Raw genomic sequence first — 24,009 nt, 5'->3', positions numbered from 1 at the left:
ACTAAATGAAGACTGAGCTATGATGACTAAAACTATGACTAAATATATTGACAATTTCGTCAACAAATAAAAACTAGACTAAAATGTTAGTGAGGGATCTAGTGGAGAAGAGATCCAGTAGAACTAAAAGACAAGTCATTTTATGTTTGGTTACGCTCGGGTGTTGCGCTCTGAAAATAGCAGATCTACAAGCTCACAACGTATCACAGCACGACGCGTTGTGAGCTTGTAGATCGGCTATTTTCATCATGCAGTTAAGTGTAAAATCAGCCATTATGACCAGGGGTGCACATAACTTTTTGGGTCTAGTACTCAGAAGAGCACCTGGAGATGTGACTTGGTGCGCGCAAAATAAATGGTCCCGTGCCGTTTTGTCAACGGGGGGGGGGGGGGTGCTGCACGAGAGAAAAGGACGCTCTGCTTCCAAATTCCGCCGATTTTCGCCGTTTCTTTTTCTCTCACGCCGTTTGGTGAAGCCCCCAAGGTTGGTGCCCTGTGCTGCGCTGTTTTTATCCGTCACATTGGGACGTTCACGGTCATTTTTGCACCATTACGGTGCGTTCATCATCGGTGACGAGTGCCTCTAACAGCCGCTGCTGGCTGCGTGCACGCAGCGAGGCAATGCGAGCCGAGGCGATGCGAGACACTCACACATTCACGTGCAGCATGCGTCCTCTCCCTGTCTGTGAGTGTGGCTTCAGGAAGTAAATTCCTAGCCTCGATCTCCAGGCTTTTATTTTTTAGTTTTGCTAAAAAATAAAAGCTTGGAAATTCCTGTCCCAGCTGTTGGTACGCAAAAGCGCCTGGCGTCGTCTGATGTGCCGCGCATTATTTATTTTGGGTGCGCATGCGCACCTGCACACCAGTTATGTGCACCCCTGATTATGACGCCATCAAGGCACCGCCAACATACATTTTAGTCTGTAACTGTAGATTTAGTCGACTATAATCTTATGATAAATAAAAATCTTATGATAAATAAAAAAATCTGTCAAAATTAACACCGATTGCAATGCGTTGAGCTTGTAGATCGGCTATTTCCACGATTTTTGAAAATGTTATAATATGCACGCACACAGAAACACACACACAGCACTCCTACGGTTAGCCAATAAGCTACAGGCTCGTGCCATACTTGAGTAATCCTGGCTTTCCCCTTCCCGCCTGCTGCCAAGCCACAGACATGGCTATTGTTTTCATGGAAATGTGTCATATATAATCTCATGTGGGATGAGCCACCAGTGTCTCATGACGAGAACAAAAATCTAATGTTTTTTTGTATCTGTTCTGTTGCCGGGCCAAAAGAACAAAAAGTTACAAAGTACAAATAACATTTGGTGCAAGAATGAATGATGCCTTTATCCTTCATGGGCGTTCTACTTTTCTGCTGTAATGTTTAATGATTTAGGCATTTAGCAGAGCCAGCAATAAATTAATTACTAGCATGAACAGACAGCCTCCTAAACCTATAGGTTGAATAATTGATTGGGCATAAAATAACCCGTTGTGTGTATTTACAATGTAATTGACTTAACGGATTTCTTTTCCATAATGCATCATCAATTGTTCCCTTCTTTGCCTTATTGCCCCTGCCCTATCTGGACACCTTTGAGTGCGCGTGTGTGTGCGTGCGCACGTACGTGCGTCTGTATTTCCCTCTCTGTATGAATGTGTGTGTCAGCCTGTGAATGCGTGTTAGTGATGTGTCGTTCATGATCGATTCGTTCAAAAGAACTAGTTCATTTTCCGTGAACGTGAACGAGCTCGCTCACTTTCTGAAACTGTTACGTTCACGCACGAGGTAAAAAAAAACTTTCCCGCGATGGTGTTTTACACACATTATAAAACATACATTAACCACTTTAGCCCTATTTTATACCTAGGCTATTTGAAAATAGCAGATCTACAAGCTCAGATCTGCTATTTTCAAATATGTTAGTACTTTTACTTTTGGTTCTTTGAGTATATTTTGATGCCAATATTTTTGTACTTTTACTCGAGTAAATTTTGAACACTAGAAAATAGCGCTACTGAACGAGAACGTGAACGAATCATCTGAACGAATCATTGCCGTGAGCGAAATCGTTCGTTCACTGAAATGAACTTTTTTTTCCCCACCACTGATGTGTGTGTGCGTCCGCGTCTCTCTTCCTCTCTGTTGTCACTTCGGGCTCCCTCAACATTTGTTGGGCAATTACAACCAAACAAGGACATAATAGGCCCGTCTACAAGCTTCAGCCTCCTCTCTTTTAAGTGCTGCATGCCTCTCCCCTTCACACACAGATGTGGACAGAGGCCAAATGTGTAAAGAAACAAGTTAAAACACACACACACACACACACACACACACACACACACACACACACACACACACACACACACACACACACACACACACACACACACACACACACACACACACACACACACACACACACACACACACACACACACGGTCAATAAAAGACAGGTGTGGATCAGTGCAATAACTGGTTCAGCGGCATGGTATCAGTTGTACAAGCGGAGGAGGACAAGGCCACCATTGATCTCAACGGCTCAACTGTGCAAAAAAAGAAAAGACATTATCTCTACCAAGACAAGACAAGGTGGGGGGGAGGGGGGGGGGAAACCCGTATCGGCGACTACAAACAAAGCACAATAGGAAGTAAAGTGCAGTAAAAAATGCAGGTGGCGTGTTAAGGACTTTTATCAAAGCATTGCTGCGCATGCAGATCAGCAGCACACAAAGTCAGGTGTGTGTAAGTACGTGCGTACGTACGTGCGCCCACAAACTGACAGACGTGACACACAGACCGCCCGCCTGACAGCTGTCTGTCACCGTTTTAGGGGCTGGTAGGGAAATGTGTTTGACTGGCGTGCCGTGCTGTAGGGCTGTCGACTTTCCTCAGAAATGATATTCGAATATTGGTCTTAAAAATTGGCAGATATTCAAATATATTCGAATATTATTATTATCATTGTTATAAAAAAAATATATATAGAGTGCTCGGATCCAATAAAACATATATTTTGTTTGTTTTTATAACTTGGTACATTGTTTTTTGTATTGTCCCTGTCAAATAAACATAAAAAAAAACTATAAAAACATTTTATTTTACTTTTTTTAAATATTCGAATATTCATTTTCATATTCGAATACGGTATACATATTTTCCCAATATTCAAATAATATTCGTTTGACAGCCCTACACTCCGGTCAGGTCAGAAGAAACCCATGAAGGTAGAAATTAATGTATGCGTGTTTGTGATTGGGAGCGAGGCCACATACCGGAGCACATCTACAAGTCAACAAAAGCACACTATGTGTTCATGTGTGATCAACACACACACACACAAACACACACGCGCGCACACACACAACGGGAGGGGGAAGCAGGAAAACAAACAGAAAGAGGATATCTCTGAGGTCAAAGGCTAATTCTAACAGGTTGTGTTGTAATCGCAGAGCAAGAGCTTTACTGCACCGGTGTAAAAAAAAAAAGACACGTTTTCCCCCAAATCAGTTCTACACGTGTTACATAGAACCATCCATGGCCCTGTGTGGTTCTCCTGTCAGCCGCTCCACCAAGAGAACACACACACACACACACGATTCTTATGAGAACCTATGGAGAACTGCTTGTGTCGAATGCAACAACACACAGATGGTCGGCTTGCTCTCTCTAGAAAAACACAAAGCATTATAATGGCGATCACTGATTCACGATTTTACATAGGCATACCAGCAACTGCACAAACAACACACACACACACACACACACACACACACACACACACACACACACACACACACACACACACACACAGGTGCCTTTGCAACTGACAGACAGTATGGCTTCGTCTCAGGGCTTCTTCTTTGATGAAGACAACAACAACGGAGCATCTCTCCCTTAATGGCCGCATCCTTCACAAGTCTTTCCTGAGAGCCAATAAGAGTGAGACTGTGAAGGGATGATTTGTTTTACTGATTTTCTCTTTGAGTACGGCAGGCAAGGAATTAATTACGCTGATTAAATATTGTCTGTCTGTGGAAGGGCAGAAGACAGAATCTCTCTCTCTCTGTGTGTGTGTGTGTGTGTGTGTGTGTGTGTGTGTGTGTGTGTGTGTGTGTGTGTGTGTGTGTGTGTGTGTGTGTGTGTGTGTGTGTGTGTGTGTGTGTGTGTGTGTGTGTGTGTGTGTGTGTGTGTGTGTGTGTGTGCGTGTGTGTGTGTGTGTGCACATGCACGTTTGTTTTAAGTGGGCGAAGTGGTGGCTCAGAACGAGCTGTGCCTAGAATACAAAGACTCTGGTGACAGATACTAGGCATGGGAGAGAGAGAGAGAGAGAGAGAGTGTGAGTGAGAGACAGGCACACGGGGAGGAAGAGAAAGAAAAGGGAATGATGATATACACTGGCAGAGAGAAAGAGAGAGAAAAGACAAAAGAGAGAAAAAAAACGAGACAGAAGACGTGTCTTGACATGTTTAGTGTCCAGGTATCCAAACTAAATGATCAGCACAATGAAGAGTACTAGAGACATTACTACATCTGCTGCTGCACACCAAACCTCAGCCGAGATGCTGAATTACACCAACCGCTGTGGTTTAATTGCTACAGAGTGCTCCGACCGGAGAGGAAGACTCTCTTCCCTCTGAACTCTATAACCCAATAAGACCTGGAACCCATCTGTGTCACTTTTTTCATTTGAGCAAAAAAAAAAAGCATTATTTTACACTTTTGGCTATTCAAAAATAGCAGATCTGCTATTTTTTTATTATCGTGAAACCGTGCAAATCTTTGAATATATATTATTTTAAAGCAAACGTTTGTAACTCAAATCTTTGCTTCGGGGGGGTCCCTGGAACAACATATTTTCAGATGGGGGGGTCGGCGGCCAAATACATATAATTTTGGGGGTCCTTGACGTGAAAAGGTTTGAGCACCACTGATATAGAAACATACGTTTTTTTTTTTTCAAAATACTGTTGGGATTTTAGAAGACATTTGTAAGAATGGGCTTCAGGTCTTTAAAGGGTTAAAGAGTTCAGAGGAAATGGCCATATGTGTGTGTGAAGGCAATCCTTCCCAGACTTAAATATGGTGGGGTTCTTCAAATGAGCGTGCACACACACACACACACACACACACACACACACACACACACACACACACACACACACACAAGTGCACAAGCTCAAAGGCTTGTGTGTGAGTGGGCATGACATCAATAAACCCGACTCGTTTTGTCGCCCCGAGTGAGCGCGGCGGAGACACCTAACTACTGAGGAAACTTTCCCGCAGCTGTCCGCCCTCGCATTCAAACCAGTCATGATCAACGGCGCATTCTTCTTCTAACCCTCTCTTCTCTTCCTACAGCTCCAGTAAAATAAAAGTAAGAGGAAAAAACCTGATACTCTCGCCCTGACCTTGGGGCTCTTTACAGTTGAACTGTGGAGTAGGGATGTGTCGTTCATGATCGATTCGTTCAAAAGAACTAGTTCATTTGCCGCGAGCGCGAACGAGCTCGTTCACTTTCTGAAACTGTTACGTTCACGCGCGACGTAAAAAATAAACCGCTCCCCCGATGGTGTTTTACACACATTATAAAACATACATTAACCACTTTAGCCCTATTTTATACCTAGGCTATTTTGAAAATAGCAGATCTACAAGCTCGATGCGACGCGTTGTGAGCTTGTAGATCGGCTATTTTCAAATATGTTAGTACTTTTACTTTTGGTACTTCAAAGTATATTTTGATGCCGATACTTCTGTACTTTTACTCGAGTACATTTTGAACACTAGAAACTAGCGCTACTGAGCGAGAACGTGAGCGAATCATCTGAACGAAATCGTTCGTTCACTGAAATGAACTTTTTTTCCCCATCACTACTGTGGAGGCGTCGAGGCGATGGTATAGGAACAGACTTTTTTTTATGATCAGGCGTCGTTTTGACGGACTGTATCATCGGCCTCTTTTTACTGCCCAGCAGCATATGTATAGACAGAGCATGATGCTAGCCTGAGTCACTCACCCCTTAGTGTGGAATGAAGGCCTTGATATATTCCGCTGTGTGTGTGTGTGTGTGTGTGTCACACACACAGGAAATAGGAGATCTACACTCTCACGACGCAATCGCGCCGCGACACATAGCGGGGCTTGTAGATCTGCAATTTTTTTTGGGTGCGCGACACCACACCGGGTGTGCAGCTATAAGTATAAATCCGGCTCAAGTTACAGAGAACATCAGGAACAGAGTAAAAGATTATTTAGTTTTTTTAACCCATTAAGACCGGGAACGCATCTGTGTGTCATTAGTAGATTTCTTTGGCTATTAAAAAATAGCAGATCTACAAGCTCATAGCACCGAGTGCCGCGGTATGAGCTTGTAGATCTGCTATTTTTGAAAAATCATGAAAATGGGTGCAAATCTTTGAATATATATATATATATTTTTTTAAACATTTTTAACTCAAATCTTTGCTTCTGGGGGGATTCAACAAATGTCTTCTAAATCCTAGTTTAAAAAAATATATATATATATGTTGCTATAATCAGAGATTTTCAAACTTTTTCATGTCAAGGACCCCCAAAATTATATGAATTTTGGCCGCGGACCCCCATCTCAAAATATTTTGTCCCCCCCCAGAAGTTGTAACAGAGTTAAAAATGTTCGCTACGGAAAAACAGATATTCAAAGATTTGGACACATTTTCACGATTTTTCTAATAAATAGCAGATCTACAAGCTCTGCTATTTTTTAATAGCCAAATAAATCTTAAAATGACACAGATGCGTTCCAGGTCTTAATGGGTTAAATACAGAGAGAGAGGATGGGAAGTAAAACGAGTCACTGGTAGGTCTGTTACATCATAAAGAGAATGGGTAAAGGGAGAGGCGAGAGATGAGATGAGCCAACGCTGGATGATCTCACCCCTCAGTCTCTTTCATCGGAACACTCCGGAGCAATCGCTGACTCTTTCACACCAGAGGGGCTCGTAAGCTTCTTTTTTTTTTACACAACAAGGAACACCGACATCATGGGAAAAAAAAGAAATGTTCTTGAGGAAGTCGAAAAAATACCGGCAGGGGAGGGGAGGGACGCCATCTGGGAAACTGTGGCTGTTTGTACTAAATCATAAATGAATTAGCTAGTGAAATGATAAACTATTCTTCACTTTTTTTTGTGTGCGCGCCTGCTCTGCTTGCCCCCGGGGAGCCCCCGCGAGGAACCTGGAAGAACTCTGTGATGCTAGGAATTGCAGAACTTTCATCACTGCAGGGCAGGCAGGGAGATTTAGCTGTGGCACGCGAGAGAAAAGGAAAAAGCTTTGATCCGTCACGCTCATACATATTTTATTGTATAGCAAATCAAACAAGTGAAATAAAAACTTCTGTTTCACCGGGGACCAACACCCCCCCCCCCCCCTCCCCCCCAAACTACCCACCCACCCCACAGTATCACATCCCATCACCACTTTCAACCTGGTGTGTCCCTGTTTTTGCCTATCAAATCGGCTATACTCGCTTTTTTCATTTGACACCAGCGTAAGATTAAGTACAGAATAGGGCTTGAGTGGTTAAGAAGTACTGCACCGACAAGCTGAGTGTCTGTGTCTGTGTGTCTGTGTGTGTGTGTGTGTGTGTGTGTGTGTGTGTGTGTGCGTGCGTGAGAGATAAAGCGCTCCCATGCTAAATTCTGAGTGGGTACCCACTGTAGAATTTTCAAACCCACTCAAACCGTCCCATACAGCTTCAATCTGTTCAACTTTGCTGCCTCTCTGTCAGAGCCATTGGTGCTTCAAAGATGTCGGGGAGCCATTACAGCTTTATGTAACAAATACACAAGCACGCGCACACACACACACACACACACACACACACACACACACACACACGTATTCATACGCAAGAGTACCACCAACCCCCCCCACCCCCCTTCTGTGAACAAGGCTTTATTCTACAGCTGGGTAACAAAGCATGACCCAATAATCCTAAAGCTTGAGTCAAAGCTGAACCCCCCCCCCTCTCTCTCTCTCTCTCTTTCCCTCCTTCCATCTCTGTGGACTTTGAAGGGGGGGGTGTTCTAAGATTATGTGTGTGTGGGTGGGTACATTTGACTGTGTGTGTGTGTGTGTGTGTGTGTGTGTGTGTGTGTGTGTGTGTGTGTGTGTGTGTGTGTGTGTGTGTGTGTGTGTGTGTGTGTGTGTGTGTGTGTGTGTGTGTGTGTGTGTGTGTGTGTGTGTGTGTGTGTGTGTGTGTGTGTGTGTGTGTGTGTGTGTGTGTGTGTGTGTGTACGAGGGTCTGGAGCTTACAAATGCACACACGCTCGCGCACTTAGCTTTGATTATTCTAATTATGACTTGGAGCTGCAAGCAGATTATTATCAACACATGGGCCAATGGGTTGTTGATGAGCTCATGTCACTTCAATCTGACAGCACTGCCATTAATGGAGGCAGACGAGACAACGTTGACTGGTAGCGGCGGGCGACATGCCCGTGACATTAGACGAGAAGACGCGCACCAAATATTCCTAAACAATTTCCATTTCAAAATTCGAGTGGCTCCAGTAATCATTAGATACGGCAGACATACAGTTGATTATTCCACACCTTTTGAGTTGGGGGGTAATTGATATAATTCATACTCAGTGGCATGGAGTCGAGCAATTTTGCTGAAATGGATGCCATGTCCGATGTTTTTTTCTTTCTTTCCAGTCTCAACTTAAACACTGATTACATCAGCTGCACCAGATCTCTTTAGGAATTACCTTAAAAACCAACATAGGTTTCCTCCAGACTATTCTTAGAATATAATTCTTAGAACTCTTGGCAAAAACAAGTCTGGACAGATGGACAGATGATGAACATTTACTCGCTCGTGCTGACATTGTGATATTTCGTAAACAATGTCTGCATGTAAGGCCTACATTTAAAAATAATAGTCCTGACTCAGCCTGCATATAGTTGGCGCTCCTCTTTAAAATGATCTTGAGCCCCAACTGCCATTACTGTGCAGTCGTATTATTTTCATTATATTATTTTCATTTCAAACATGAGTATTTTCTATAGCACCGACCTGCTGACTAGCTCAGAATTGACACATCTGACTAAGTCCTTCAACGGGCACAGCCTGTTTAACCACTTAAGCCCTTGATAGTATACTTTATTGTACTACGAATAGCGAAAATTGCAGATCCGCAAGTTCACAATGTGCAGCATTGCGATGTGTTGTGGGCTTGTAGATCTGCATTTTTTTGGGAAAGAGGCAATGGACAGTTGTAGCATTACAACAATCAGAACCATTGTGCCGTGGTGCCAAGAGCCTTGAGGTGCATGTTACAGAACACAGTCAAATCCTCAGTGTTCATTTAACACAGAGTTTAAGAACTTCACCCAAAAATGTGCCCGGGGTTCATTTTTACACATTTCAAGAGTTAAAATAACACCGAGGACTTTACTGTGTGCGTACCGACGCCCGCACATCACCACTCTTGGGACAGATGCAGATGATTCCGTCTGACGGCAGTGATCCACTTTAAATCATACCGTTAAATAAACCAGAAGAAGACCGCCCGAGTTTGCCGAGTTTGCCAAGCTGTGCTTAAATTTGTGCTTAAAAGCTCCCAGAGGCAATCGAGATTAATATTTTAGGTTTATTAGTAATTTATGAGTATTAGTAATTTACAAATGGCACAGAAATGGACTACAATTCCCTGTGACACTGTGCTTCAAGGACAACCCAAATACTCACAAAATCTAAATAACTTTAGACGTCATCTATCCCTGTATTATTTTATGTTCATTTTACAACGCAATCTTTACTCTGTGTATAAGTTTGAATGTGGCACGTTGTGACCCAATCTACATACCATTTAGATTCACGTTAAAGCAATCATCTAAATGATCAATTACAGTTGCATTCTTCCACAAGAAGAGGTTTGAATGACTAACCAACCATGCCAGTAAGGCAGTTACTAAATCTTTTTGGCTGTAACCGGTTCCTGTGGTCTTCAGAGGCAAAGAACAAGGCAAGCAGTCAGCAAATCTTTTTTTCCTGTTGTCTTGCAGCCATTTAACCTGCCTTGTGTTTTGTTGACAGAGAGACAAAGCAGTGTGCCTGACTGACCTTGGGGGAGCTTGGAACCATTCACTGGTGAGGCAGGTAAGACTGGAAGTGGTTCTGCTTACGGGCGCATGCTTCACGTTTAACCGTTTGCATTTCAACTGAACTAAAAATGAAAATTGGTATACCTCTAAAGGCCTACTGTCTGTCCTATCCAAACATAGACATATAGGCTACATTACGTGAAGCTAGCAACAGCAAGCCATGGAATCTTCTTACATGTAGATGTAGACTGTGACTAAAATGGTTTACTCCCTAGTTATCACACAACAGGTCTGTAAAATTACTTCCTTTACTTCCATGAGAACAAAATACCACGATTACACCGGAATAAACTACACAATGTAACAGAGCAAATAATACCATAATTATGTCCACGTTTTATGACGAAAGGAAGTAAATGGAAATTGGCTTATACCATTTTTGTCAATAGTCCACATTTGCTTATAACACATGAGACATGTTTACAAGCTTTAACCTACATTAAAGTACACATCTTCAGAACTGGGAGTCTGGGACTGAACAAATAACTATACTTCAGTAATAGATTGACTGCACTCAGGATGGCCTTAAAAAGAGACAGACATATCTAACAACTATAACCATGGTATTAATGTTCAACTGACTAGCCACACACACACAGACTGCAGACAAACAATACACATTTATCAACCCATAAAGTAGGTGCAAGTGCAAAGCAAACTTGCATAACTTTGTGGCTGACTGATCCTGCAAAGAACATTCCAAGAGCAACTCCCATTTCCACTTTTCTCTCTCAGTCAGTCACAGTAACGTTTGGCGGCGAGCTGCCAGATCAAAGGGAACATGCTTGAGTTGGCTAATGGAATTAGATAACGCACAGATTAGTCGGTAAACTTAAAATCATGGCATTGGGCAGGCATAGTAGTTTACAGTTTCCCATATAGGCAGGCCTACCTCGAAGAAACATGAAACCTAAGATAAGCCCCAATGCACACACACACCATATGGACTGAAGAAGAGGGGGAGAGGAGGGGGAAAAAACACAGTAACCCATTAAAAAGAAAAAAGCAGTTTTGGAGCCGTCGATTGTTCGCAGTTAGTTTGGTTTTTTTTATAAAGCTCATTGTTGTGTGTGCTTCTGCTGAAACCCTTTTAGTAAAAAAGGAACCCAAATCATAATTTGAATAGCAAAAGGGGGGCTTGTGTGTGAGGAATTGGCCTTTCTTTCTTTCTTTGTTTGAAAATAGCCCAGAGTGGTGCCTTTTCTGCAACGATTGCCTCGGTGGAAATGCGAGATGGTTATCGATCATTTGAACTGGAGGGGCTATTGTGTTGCAAACGAAGGAAGAGCCAGAAGGGAAGAAGGACTGCAGACAAAACGCTGCGCTTCCTAACACAAATCACACTATTTAATAATAATAATATTAAAAAGAGGGGGGAGGGGAGTGGGGGGGGGCAGGTGTTGCGTTATTAATCATAAACATGCCCCCCCCCCCCCCCCCATTCGTCACATATGTGTTGGTTTCCACACGCCAACACATATGTTCCACGCTTGGTTGGTGTCTACAGGGTTCTTTGTCCTGTCTGTCCGACTATATAGTGCAGCAGCAAGCAAAGCAAATAAACAAAAGCTATGGAGGGGGATTGAATGTGGATCAAGGCGGATTATTATATTGCCCGTTGGATTAAAATCATCATCATAATAATAAAGAGAGACCCCAATAATCGCCTTTGTTCCTGTTCTCAGGATGGCCATCCCTCTCTCTCTCTCTCTATCGATAATGAATACATACAGAAGGAAGAAAAAAACGACTTCAGCGACGAGGAATTGACAGGAAAAACTGACGCTTTAATAACGTCGGGGGCTCTATTGTGTGTGTGTGTGTGTGTGTGTGTGTGTGTGTGTGTGTGTGTGTGTGTGTGTGTTCTCTTCCATCCCCCCTTTCTTTTCGCTGCTGAAAGGCTAGAGAGGCTTGAATGTCTGTCTGTCTGTCGACGGGAAGCTAAAAAGGCAGAAAAAGTGCTGATAGTGGCCAAACAACACAAAAACCCTAATTTAACCAATGTATAAACTCCGAGAAGAAGCGTTAACAAACGTTATAACCGTTTTGTAACGCTTTACGCTTCTGTCGTAGTTTAAATCAACCCTGAACAGGCTTATAGGACTGTCTCTCTCCACCGGGCAGCCAGCAGCCCTTTAATGTTTAAACAGCAGCTGAGCTGATAGCCTGAAAAAAAAGCTACGGAGAGAGAAACACTATATTATCCACACAAACTGTGTGAAACACCTTTCAACGATGAATTAAAAAGGTTGATATAGATATTTCGTCGACGGAAAACAAAACGACGCGTTTCTGACGGAAAATTTAGAGTCGAAAGGTTCGTCGCGTCGACACTTTTTTCCGTTGGAAACGCGTTTTTTTTTTTCTCTCTCTCTCTCTCTCTCTCTCCCCCTCGAGCCGCTCGAGCGACGAGGAGCTCGAGACCGGAGTAGAGTAGTATCCTGTATCCTATAAACCTCCCTTTAACTACGACCACCGGTGTAATGGTACTAAAAAAGTACTAAATAAAACCAAACAATACTTTTAACTTTCCATACTTTCCACGGTAGCTGCTTAAAACTTCACATCAATCATAATATCATCCAGTGTGTTTTCGGTCCAAAGAAGAAGTGCTGCTGCGTGTCGTCTCTTTTCTCCATTATCATATTATTATTTTTCTCCCATCCATTTGATCCACTTACCGACTTGCAACACGTTCTCCACGCAGCCGCTCTCCAGCAGCCTGATGCCGCGGCGGAACGGCAGAGCGTCCCCGCTCCCTGCCGTCCCCGCAGCCCCGGCGGAGGCTCCTCCAGCCCCAGTACCCGTAGATCCTCCGCTAGCGGCGGCGGCGGCGGCTGCAGCCCCTGTCCCGGCGCCGCCGCCGCCAGCAGCGGCAGCCCCTCCAGTCCCCGCTGCCCCAGCGGCCGCCGCCGGAGCCCCGTCCTCCCCGGCGACGCGGCACTGGAACGACGAGTACATGCATATCTCCTTCTCGTTGCGGGGGAACGACCAGTACACGATGCGCCGCTGCACGGGCTCCGGGATCCGCTCGAAGCGCTCCTCCACCCGCTCGAAGGCCCACTTCTCCGCCACCGCCTTGGCGGCGCAGTCCAGCAGGGACTCCGGCGAGGAGCGGTGCCGCGAGGAGGAGCCGGAGCCGCCGGAGCCGCCGCCACCGCCGGAGAGGAAGCCGCTGCTCCCCGGCCCGGGGCCCCGCGGAGCCGGGCGGAGGCACGGTCGCTTGCTGGCCGGGGGTGAGGAGAGGTGGTGAGGCGGTTGTTCCCGTTCTCTGCGTCCGTCCGCCATGGTGAGCCGATAAACACTAGTAGTGTAGTGTGTGTGTGTGTGTGTGTGTGTGTGTGAGAGCCGAACGTTAACGTACAGGGCGACGGAGCAGCCAGCCAGCCAGCCACCACACACAGGAAACAAACTGGAGGGGAGGAGGAGGAGGAGGAGGAGGAGGAGGTGCAGCAGGGCGCTGAGTGGGAGGAGGAGGAGGCTGGATGCACCACGGGGAGGAGGTGGAGTCAGAGGGGTTCCTACGTCACCAAACCACACAATAACAAAACACTCCCAGATCGCATGGTAGCTCCCCAACTGGAGCCTGTAGTCTCTCTCTCTCTCTCTCTCTCTCTCTCTCTCTCTCTCTCTCTCTCTCTCTCTCTCTCTCTCTCTCTCTCTCTCTCTCTCTCTCTCTCTCTCTCTCTCTCTCTCTCTCTCACCTGTGTGTTAGTGAAATAATACCACATACATTTGTATTGATTGATATTGATTGAATACTTTATTAACAAGATTGTTAACATTACAGGTAGTACCGTCAAGGTTATGCTAAAAGGATATAATAAACACAAAAAGCCCCTGGGGGCTTGTTTCAGTTGTGGTCAATTGTACTCAATTCATCAGTAAAACATGTAATGGCCTACATACACTACAATACAAATATAATGCAAAACACATAGGAATAAAACTCTGTGGAATTATAAGGTAATAAAGTTATATATTTGCAGAGAAAGGAGGGGTGGGGGCAGTGTAGTAGAATGCATTTTTACCAATGTTTTTTTGCCAAATTTTTGGGGGAACAAGGTCTAGAGAAGGTATCTGGGCACTGATCATCTGAGTATCTTAAAGACCAGACCCATTGACAGTGGTGGAAAAAGTACTCAAATGTTGTGCTTAAAGTACAATACTTGAGTAAATGTACTTAGTTACTTTACACCACTGCCCATTGAGAGATGTTGCGGTCTGTTTTCAGCCAACCCAGACTGTCCCCCCTGTTCTCTCCCTTTCTTTCTTTGCCTACCACGGAAATACCCCGCCCCCTCGAAATGAAACGGGTCTGTTGATCTTGAGAGTCAATTTATAATTTATAAACATATTTTTCTGTGCCTGCAGGCCAGCAGCGGCTGGATTCTGCATCCTTTCACACCGAGCAAACAGTCCTTCAGATGTTCTCTTGGCGTTTTTTTTTTTTGGCGGTCCCGCAGAGTCACAACCTTTGGCAATGAATAACAAAACAACTGTGTTGCAAATGAAGTCACACCATTACGCCGCTAATACATATCAATTATCTCAAGTCAGCAAATACACATCCACATGAATGGAGCGGCCTGCAGTCAGAGCCTCCTTCCACACAGCAGGACATCAGTCATCAGAGAGAGGCTTGGGAGAGCCAACATGCATAATTATATCAGAGCAGAAAGAGAGGGAAAAATGCCATTTGTTGATTTGATTCATTTGACCGACAGACAGTGACACCATTCCTCTTTAAGGAAACCAATGTTCCAGAGACGAATCAATGTCTGTTTGACCCTGTAAAATAAAAAATAAAAACATATCTATCTATCTATCTACCTATCTATCTATCTATCTATCTATCTATCTATCTACCTACCTACCTATCTATCTATCTATCTATCTATCTATCTATCTATCTATCTATCTATCTATCTATCTATCTATCTACCTACCTACCTATCTACCTATCTATCTATCTATCTATCTATCTATCTATCTATCTATCTATCTATCGATTGATTGATTGATTACTTTATTAGTCTGTAAACAGTACGTGGTACAGTCAGACATTAAGGCCAAAAGGATAACACAAACAAGTACTGGGGACTTGTTTCCATTGTGGTCCTATGTATTCAATTCATCAACATATACAAAAAATTAACACAATAATACATACAATAATAATACAAAAACAACAGAAGCGAAAGACACCTCCTTTCGATGGGAATTTACATTTACATTGAAAGAAACCCAGTGTTTCACATCTTTTAATGGATCTGTCTGTCTGTCTGTCTGTCTGTCTGTCTGTCTGTCTGTCTGTCTGTCTGTGAGGGCCATATTCAGAAGGGAAATAAATTGAATGAACTGAGAGAATTGGATCAGATGGAGAGTGAGGAATTGTGTGTGGCACTTTTTTGGACAGATTTATGAGAAAAGTAATCCACGGAATCTTGTCTGCCAAACAACCTCCTCTCTTCTCGCCTCTTTCTTTTAACTTTAATTATCATTTTTGCCTACCCTGCCATAAATTATATTGTAATTAATATTAATTTGTAATCAATATTATATTTTAAAATGTGGCCAGCAAATGAGTGATGTTACACTTTGGGCCGTGGACACTAGCCTAATGTGCGACTGCTGTCGCTGCATTGGCTCCACTAGTGCCTACCATCATTATGATGAGAGAGGGCACACTTGCACTAACCCAGAGTGAAAAATACTAGCCAAGGGCTAGTGGCTTATTAAAATGGCCATTCATGTTAATAGCCTTTTTACAGGAGCAAGAAGATGATGAGGCTTCATTCCACCGCACTCATAATGGAGTGCACGGCCATGAGGAAGAATGGTTGTGTGTGTGTGTGTGTGTGTGTGTGTGTGTGTGTGTGTGTGTGTGTGTGTGTGTGTGTGTGTGTGTGTGTGTGTGTGTGTGTGTGTGTGACTGTGTGTGTGTGTGTGTGTGTGTGTGTGTGTGTGTGTGTGTGTGTGTGTGTGTGTGTGTGTGCGCGTGCGCGTACGTGCGCATGTGCATGTGCATGCATGTGCATGTGCATGTGCATGTGCATGTGCATGTGCATGTGCATGTGCATGTGCATGTGCATGTGCATGTGCATGTGCATGTGCAAGTGCAAGTGCAAGTGCATGTGCATGTGCATGTGCATGTGCAAGTGCAAGTGCAAGTGCATGTGCATGTGCATGTGCATGTGCATGTGCATGTGCATGTGCATGTGCATGTGCATGTGCATGTGCATGTGCATGTGCATGTGCATGTGCATGCAAGCAGTGGTGGAAAGTAACTAAGTACATTTACTTAAGTACTGTACTTAAGTACAATTTTGAGGTATTTGTACTTTACTTGAGTATTTCCAATTTCCAATACTTTTACTTCTACTCCATTACATCTCAGAGGCAAATATTGTACTTTTACTCCACTACAATTATTTGAAAACTTTAGTTACTAGTTACTTTGCAGATATAAATTATTACATTATAAAACACACATTAACCCCTTTAGCCCTATCTTATACAGTACATAGGCTATTTGAAAATAGCAGATCTACAAGCTCACAACACGTCACATCGCGACGCGTTGTGAGCTTGTAGATCTGCTATTTTCAAACATTTTAGTACTTTTACTTTTGGTACTTTAAGTACATTTTGATGCCAATACTTGTACTTTTACTCAAGTCAATTTTGAAATCAGGACTTTTACTTGTAACAGAGTACTTCTACATTGCAGTATTGATACTTTTACTTAAGTAAAACATTTGAGTACTTTTTCCACCACTGCATGCAAGCTAGCGTGTGATGATGCCTCCCACCTGCTCGCTAACCTCTCGCTTTCAGATGCTGCTGCTGTCTAGTGGCTAGCCCTTAGTGCACAGCCTCTCCATCACCCAGACTCCTGTCAGGCCTCCACATGACTTTGCACGGTAACTGGGACCCCGCGGCACACAGTGTGGACACGCCCTGGCAGCGGCCAACCACTGCCCCACTGCTTTGTAGGTTAGTTTGGGAGGACAAAAGCCCAGGGGAGCAGCACACCCTGAGAGAAAAACAACGTGGCAGCACGCGTAGGCGGACCTCGACAGACTGAGGAACCAGCAGCTGCCTGCAGCTGGGGAGGGTGCTGGTCATCTTGGGCTTCCATTGCCACTGGAAGCCACTCTTCTACAGCCAAGAAGTGCTACAGAGGACTGCACAACCCCTGTGGCAGTTTCAAAACTTCTCCGCGCAGGTCTCCACTTTGACCTCGGTGACAGAACATGTGGAACCAACCAAGCAAGCCTTGGACATGAGAAACCTCCTGGCCTCTAGTGGCAACTGCGATAAACCCCGTCGCAGAACAGCGCTAGTTGCTGCTGAACTGAGGCGGTATAACATCGATACTGCTGCCCTGAGTAAGACCAGACTTCTGGATGAGGGATCCCTGAAGGAAGAAGGAATGGGATGTCCCTTTTTTCTGGAAGGGCTCCCCTCCAGGTGGAAACCATCTGCATGGTGTGGGACTGGCAGTCAAGAACACCCTTCTACCAAGCCAGGGAACGGCTGATGTCCCTCCGTATCCCCCTGGTACAGAAGCATTTTTCCACCGTTCTCAGGGCAAAATGCCACCCTTGCAACCGCTCTTCAATGTCTTCCTCCTATGTGTTACCCATCTTCTCCATAAGGAGCTTGAGTCTAGCAGTGGCGTTACACCATGGTCGGCGCCTGGCAGGAGTGCCCAAGAAGACAGCTGAAGACCTCATTGAGGAAGTGCAAGATCAGGCCTCAGGACCTTGAGACTGCTGCTGCTGACCGTGACTCCTGGCAGCAGTGCTGCCTATAGGGGGAACTCACAGGCTGGAGGAGGACAGGAAGGCCGGTCTCCGGCGAGAGGCCGCTACCCTTGCACTTTGCAAGGAAAGCCCAAGAACATGACTGGCATATCCTGCACGATACAACAACTAAGGCAGTGTCCCCAAGCAGACTCAAGTCCCGTCACCCGTACAACAGGACAGCACAAGAGATGCTTGGTTCCATCCCTGAGGACCTGTCTACAGGGGCATGGCTAGCAACTTCCTGGAAGCAGGAATGGGAGTCGGCTGAGCCCACACGTCTGCACCGTCACATCCAAGACCCGGGAGATGGAATCGAAGGGGAACATCTACCACGCCGGCATTGGACCCTGCTGAACCGCCTCCGTACTGGGGTTGGTCGCTTCAAATCGTCCATGAAGGAGTGGGGCCTGGCAGACAGCGCAGTATGCGAGTGTGGCGAGCCTGAGCAGACTGCCGAACATATAATCACCACCTGTCCTCTGTACAGACCTCCTTCAGAGGCTGGCCTCTTCCAAGTGGGACCAGAGACGAGAGCGTGGCTTTGTGACACTGAGCTGGACATATGACGACGATACACGAAAGAAGAAGAAGAAGACAGGAAGGCCAGAAGACAACAACGAAGACTCAGGAGGAACACTCCCGTGACTGCCAGCACACCACTACCAACACTACAGCCTACACATGACTGCCAGTACACCACTACCAACACTACAGCCTACACATGACTGCCAGTACACCACTACCAACACTACAGCCTACACATGACTGCCAGCACACCACTACCAACACTACAGCCTACACATGACTGCCAGCACACCACTACCAACACTACAGCCTACACATGACTGCCAGCACACCACTACCAACACTACAGCCTACACATGCCTCCCCTGCAATAGAACATGAGCTTCCAGGATAGGGCTCTTGAGCCACCAAAAGGACTCACCGTTAAGGACATAAGTGGACGTCATCATCGGATTCGATGGACAACCATAAGCAAGTAAGTACCTCTGCATACAATGCTAGGTATTGCATCTGTGTTCAGTGATAAGAAGGAATATCACAAAGGTATGTATTCACGGTCACTATTCTCAGCAACAGCACAATAAACGTCTGTTCGTGTGTGTGTGTGTGTGTGTGTGTGTGTGTGTGTGTGTGTGTGTGTGTGTGTGTGTGTGTGTGTGTGTGTGTGTGTGTGTGTGTGTGTGTGTGTGTGTGTGTGTGTGTGTGTGTGTGTGTGTGTGTGTGTGTGTGTGTGTGTGTGTGTGTGTGTGTGTGTGTGTGTTTGTATGATTGTGTGGGAGTGCACATGTGTGCATGGCATGCACATCAGTCTGCATTCTAGCTGTGGCTTCCCAGCGTGAGTTGTGGTGGGTCTGCTGGTGCTGAATAGAGAACAGTGACAGGCTGACAACCTACCGTGGTGCAAACAACAATAGACACCTAATAGTATGGTGTGTTGTGTGTGTGTGTGTGTGTGTGTGTGTGTGTGTGTGTGTGTGTGTGTGTGTGTGTGTGTGTGTGTGTGTGTGTGTGTGTGTGTGTGTGTGTGTGTGTGTGTGTGTGTGTGTGTGTGTGTGTGTGAGATTTTGAGAGAGAGAGAGAGAGAGAGAGAGAGAGAGAGAGAGAGAGAGAGAGAGAGAGAGAGAGAGAGAGAGAGAGAGTGTCAGAGAGATAGTGTTCAACCATCTCCTCTCCTTGCTAGGCTTCATGTCAACATTGTTGATTCTGTGACCAAGCTGAGCCACTGCTATGGCTTTGTCAATGTCAAAAAATTCGAGGGTGTCAACAATAAAGGACCATGCTTCCTTCTCCCGAATTCCCGAGAAGTTCACTTTTTTTGGAGATGCAATGTTGTGACAGGACATTGACAGTAGTATTCATTACCTCCCAGGTTTCTCTTTCTTTGTATTCCCCCCCCCCCCCTTCAGCCCCTCCCTCTCTAAAGAATCCTTTTTGGTGCATAATTATTTCCAACAATAGGCCAGGCCCAATGAAGGATGCAACCCGTTACCATGGAAATGATTATGATGGATTTGCGAATAGACAGGGCAGGTAATTGGAAAAAGATTGATAGGGCGACAGAGAGGATAGAATGAGAGAGACAGAGAGAGGGAGAAGGGAGAAGGGAGGGAGAGAGAGAGAGAGATTGATAGGGCATGCTCTGGGGGGAGAACAGAGAAAGCCCCATCATGTCTCATCTCTCTGGGAATTACAATTATATAATGACGCATCTCTTCTCCCACCAAGTCGATAGACATGCTCTCTCTTCCTCTCTCTCTTCTAACTCTGTCGCTCTTTCTCACTTCCAACCTTTTTCTTACTCTCTGCACTTGTCTTTTCACTCTCTCCCTCTCCTCACTACCTATCTCGTTTCCCCACAATTCTTTCTCTTTTTTTCCCCGTACCTCACTCCCTCCCTCCCTGTCTCTGTAATGCCTAATTTATGTTCCTCCGCACGACAGAGTAAAGAAGCCGAGCCACAAGCCCACAACGCGTCGCGGATGTGACCCGTTGTGGTCTTGTAGATCGGCTGTTCTCGATGCGTGACACCATCGTACGATGTCATAACTCGCTCCCCATCCCGATCTACTATATACCCCCAAATAGAAAAGTGTGAGAGATGTTTTTTTCACACCCTGAACAAAAAATGTCAGCAGATTCTCCTGTATATAATTCCCCCTGACATCATCAGTTGGGTGGAGGGGGGGTGCAGGCTGTGTGGGCCAAACTACAGGAGACAGATAGCCCTATATCACTACAGAGATACGTCTTCATATCTGTCACAGTGCATGAGGATAGAAACATGGCTCTCTCAGATGTGTATCAGACAGTGGTGGAAAGTGAGCGTTTGTGTGAGCTTGTAGATCTGCTGTTTTTCAAACATTTTAGTACTTTCACTTTTGACACTTTAAAAGTATATTTTGATGCCAATACTTTTGGACTTTTACTCAAGTGACATTTTGAAACACAGGCCTTTTACTTGTAGCAGAGTATATTCTTATACTATTTTATTGCTACTTTTACTTAAGTAAAAATATCTGAGTACTTCTTCCACCACTGCAGAGTATCCACAATAGAAATATGGGCCTAGAGTAGTGTGCAGTGGTGGAAAAAGTACTCAAATTCTTTACTTAAGTAAAAGTACCAATACTGCAATATAGAAATAGTCTGTTACAAGTAAAAGTCCAGAATTCAAAATTTACTTGAGTAAAAGTACAAAAGTATTGGCCAAAAGTATAAATACTAAACTATTTGAAAATAGCAGATCTGCAAGCTCACAACGCGTCGCGATGCGACGCATTGTGAGCTTGCAGATCGGCTATTTTCAAACAGTTTAGTTCTACTTCTAATTTTAGTACTTCAAGTATATTTTGATGCCATTCATTTTTAACTTAGTATTATAACATTGTGGTATTGACACTTTTACTCAAGTAAAAAATTTGAGTACTTCTTCCACCACTGATGAAAGCTTATATGAACCAGTTTATATGGTATATTAAGTGTAATATCTCCCCTGGAGATCTCCTCCAAGCAGGGATATTGCCTCTTGGATGAGCGGCGTTTGATCTCTCACCTCGATTCGAACCCCGGGTAGGACATAAAAGTTATGGATCGCAGCGTTTAGCCGGTATGAAATAGTGCAACTCTCTTTCAAAGAACTCCCTCTTTTGGGATCTCAGTGGATACAGTAGACCGATGGTAAACATCTCTACTTCAAAGGGTGTCCTGGGGCACATTTACATTCACATCAAAGCAACGTTCTTTCCCCCCCCCCCCCCCCAGATCTTCAACTTCAAGACTCAAAAATAGAGGCTGTGAACCATCATTTTGGTTTTCACTCTATAGCCTATATACTATGTAATGTGACATAATATTTGGTTGAATAGTTGAAGGAGGATTCATATGCTTTAATTTATACACCGTTACCATGGTGTTGCTCACCGAAAATAGCACATAATGATAATGAATTGCATTTTTATAGCGCTTTTCCAAGTGCTCAAAGCGCTTTACAATGGTTCATTCATTCATGCATCTACGAGCAAACGTAGATCGGGTATTTTCGGGGCAAGCGTCATACAGCTTAAATCGGGGTTCATATTTCATATCAGGGTAAGAATTTCCTCTGTCTTGTGTCTTGTGGGGCACATAATTCGGTGCACATAGGATCCCACTATTTACTACCGGCTCTCCATAAGACATGGACACATTCTGCCACAATTATTGCTGGCCGCGTTTGCCCACTGCCAGAGATTTTTCATTGAAAAAAAAAAGTACTCAGGAGCCGAGAAACAGAATTTTTAAGTTTTAAGTTAACAAGGAAGTGGATGGGAGTGTAGATCTTTAAACAATCATATCTCCTTGGTCTTTGGGTCAAATTTGAAAAAAAAAAGAAAAAAAAAAGAAAAAGAAATGTATTTGTTTTGAAAAAAATAAAATTAAGTTTTTTACGTCAGTGGCAGTGAATGAGTTAAGGCAGGGGTCTTCAACGTTTTCAGGCCAAGGACCCCCTAGCTGAGAGAGAGATGAAGCAGGGACCCCCCTCTATATTGTATAAAATTGTGTTTCAGATTAAAGGTTTTTTTACTTCGTCTGCTCTTTCTTCCCTCTACACCTGTAGCCTCTTTGCCAATAATTCTAATGTTCCCTTCAGAAAAGGAATTCTAGGGTTCAAGTGGTTAAAGGAGGAGTTCACCCAAAAAATGACTTATTTTCTATCAATTGCACACCCCATGAAACCTTGATTTCATGGATTTATTTTTGTTTTTGCGGCATTCCTAAGACAATAATTTGATGACCGTGTGTATTTTCGGTAGGAGACACAAATAATCTACTTTGTGTCTCCTACCGGATACATTAGCCGGTAGGAGACGGGAATCAAATTATTAGCTTAAGAATGCGACAAAAACAAAAAATAATCCATGGATTCAAGGCTTCATAGGGTGTGCAATTGATAGAAAATAAGTAATGTTTTGGGTGAACTCCTCCTTTAATGTAAAAAAAACTAAATCCTATCACACAAAGATTTGGCAGACCCCCTGTAGGAGCTCTGAGGACCCCCTAGGGGTCCCGGACCCCCTGTTGAAGACCCCTGAATTAAAGTGTTCAGCAGGTAACTCTGCACACATGTGTTTCCATTTCTTTTCTCCATCATCTTCTCATCAACACTTCCTTTAACATACAAGCATGCATAAAAAGTTACAGTGAATACACCTCAGTCAAAATGCTGTCGTACAGTGTTTCCCAAACAATGGGTCGGGCCTCGGGACCCATTCTTTGATACACACGTTTTTTATGGAATGTATATATCTTTACATTTAAAAAAAACAAAACATTTTGAAAGATAAATAAATACATATAAAAAACCTTGAAGAAATTGCGTAAATAGCCGTTCTGCAAGCTCACAACGAGCCGCATCACAAGCTTGTATAGATCGCCTATTTTCACTATCAAGTAGGGCTCAAGTAGGGTTAAATTCATAATGTATTTTTGTTAGTTTGAGTCCCAGGGAGGCACCACATTTATCTTTTGGGTCTCGAGCTGAAACATTTGGGAACCCCTTGTATACAGGATTTACCCAGGGTAGTAGCTGAACACAAGTGCTCATTTTCAGCAACGCCCTGCACATAGAAACACACAGACAGACAGACACATAAAATGTAGCTCCTCCTACTGTATATGTCTGGTTCTCATGACATCACTGGCCTCTCTGTCAGTCAGTCCGTCCCGACCTTGGACCTTGTGAACGTTAATATCTCAGGAACACCTTGAGGTAATCTCATGACATTTTGGCACAAACGTCCACCTGAGGATTTCAGGATGGAACTGATTATAAGTAGGAGGTCAAAGGTCAAGGTCGGTGACCTCTCAAGTCATGTTCATTAAATTCCTTCCAACTCTTCACTACATGCACTGTCGCACGCACGCACGCGCACGCACGCACGCACGCACGCACGCACGCACGCACGCACGCACGCACGCACGCACGCACGCACGCACGCACGCACGCACGCACGCACGCAC

General features: G+C 44.4%; 1 protein-coding gene across 2 annotated transcripts in view; it reads right to left on the bottom strand.

Moving 5' to 3' along the window:
- zswim5 (zinc finger, SWIM-type containing 5) overlaps nucleotides 1-13,497 on the bottom strand; it is a 91,485-nt gene extending 77,988 nt beyond the window's left edge. For both annotated transcript variants that reach the window (XM_080441083.1, XM_080441084.1), the window contains exon 1: nucleotides 12,853-13,497. In XM_080441083.1, coding sequence (XP_080297209.1) covers nucleotides 12,853-13,459 — 607 coding nt within the window. In that variant the 5' untranslated portion in view covers nucleotides 13,460-13,497. The remainder of the gene's footprint in view (nucleotides 1-12,852) is intronic.
- Between the last annotated feature and the right edge of the window lie 10,512 nt (nucleotides 13,498-24,009).

Source organism: Gymnoscopelus braueri (genome assembly GCF_963280865.1).
Source record: "Gymnoscopelus braueri genome assembly, chromosome: 10".
Taxonomy (NCBI): Eukaryota; Metazoa; Chordata; class Actinopteri; order Myctophiformes; family Myctophidae; genus Gymnoscopelus; species Gymnoscopelus braueri.
This window is presented reverse-complemented; position numbering and strand designations above follow the sequence as displayed.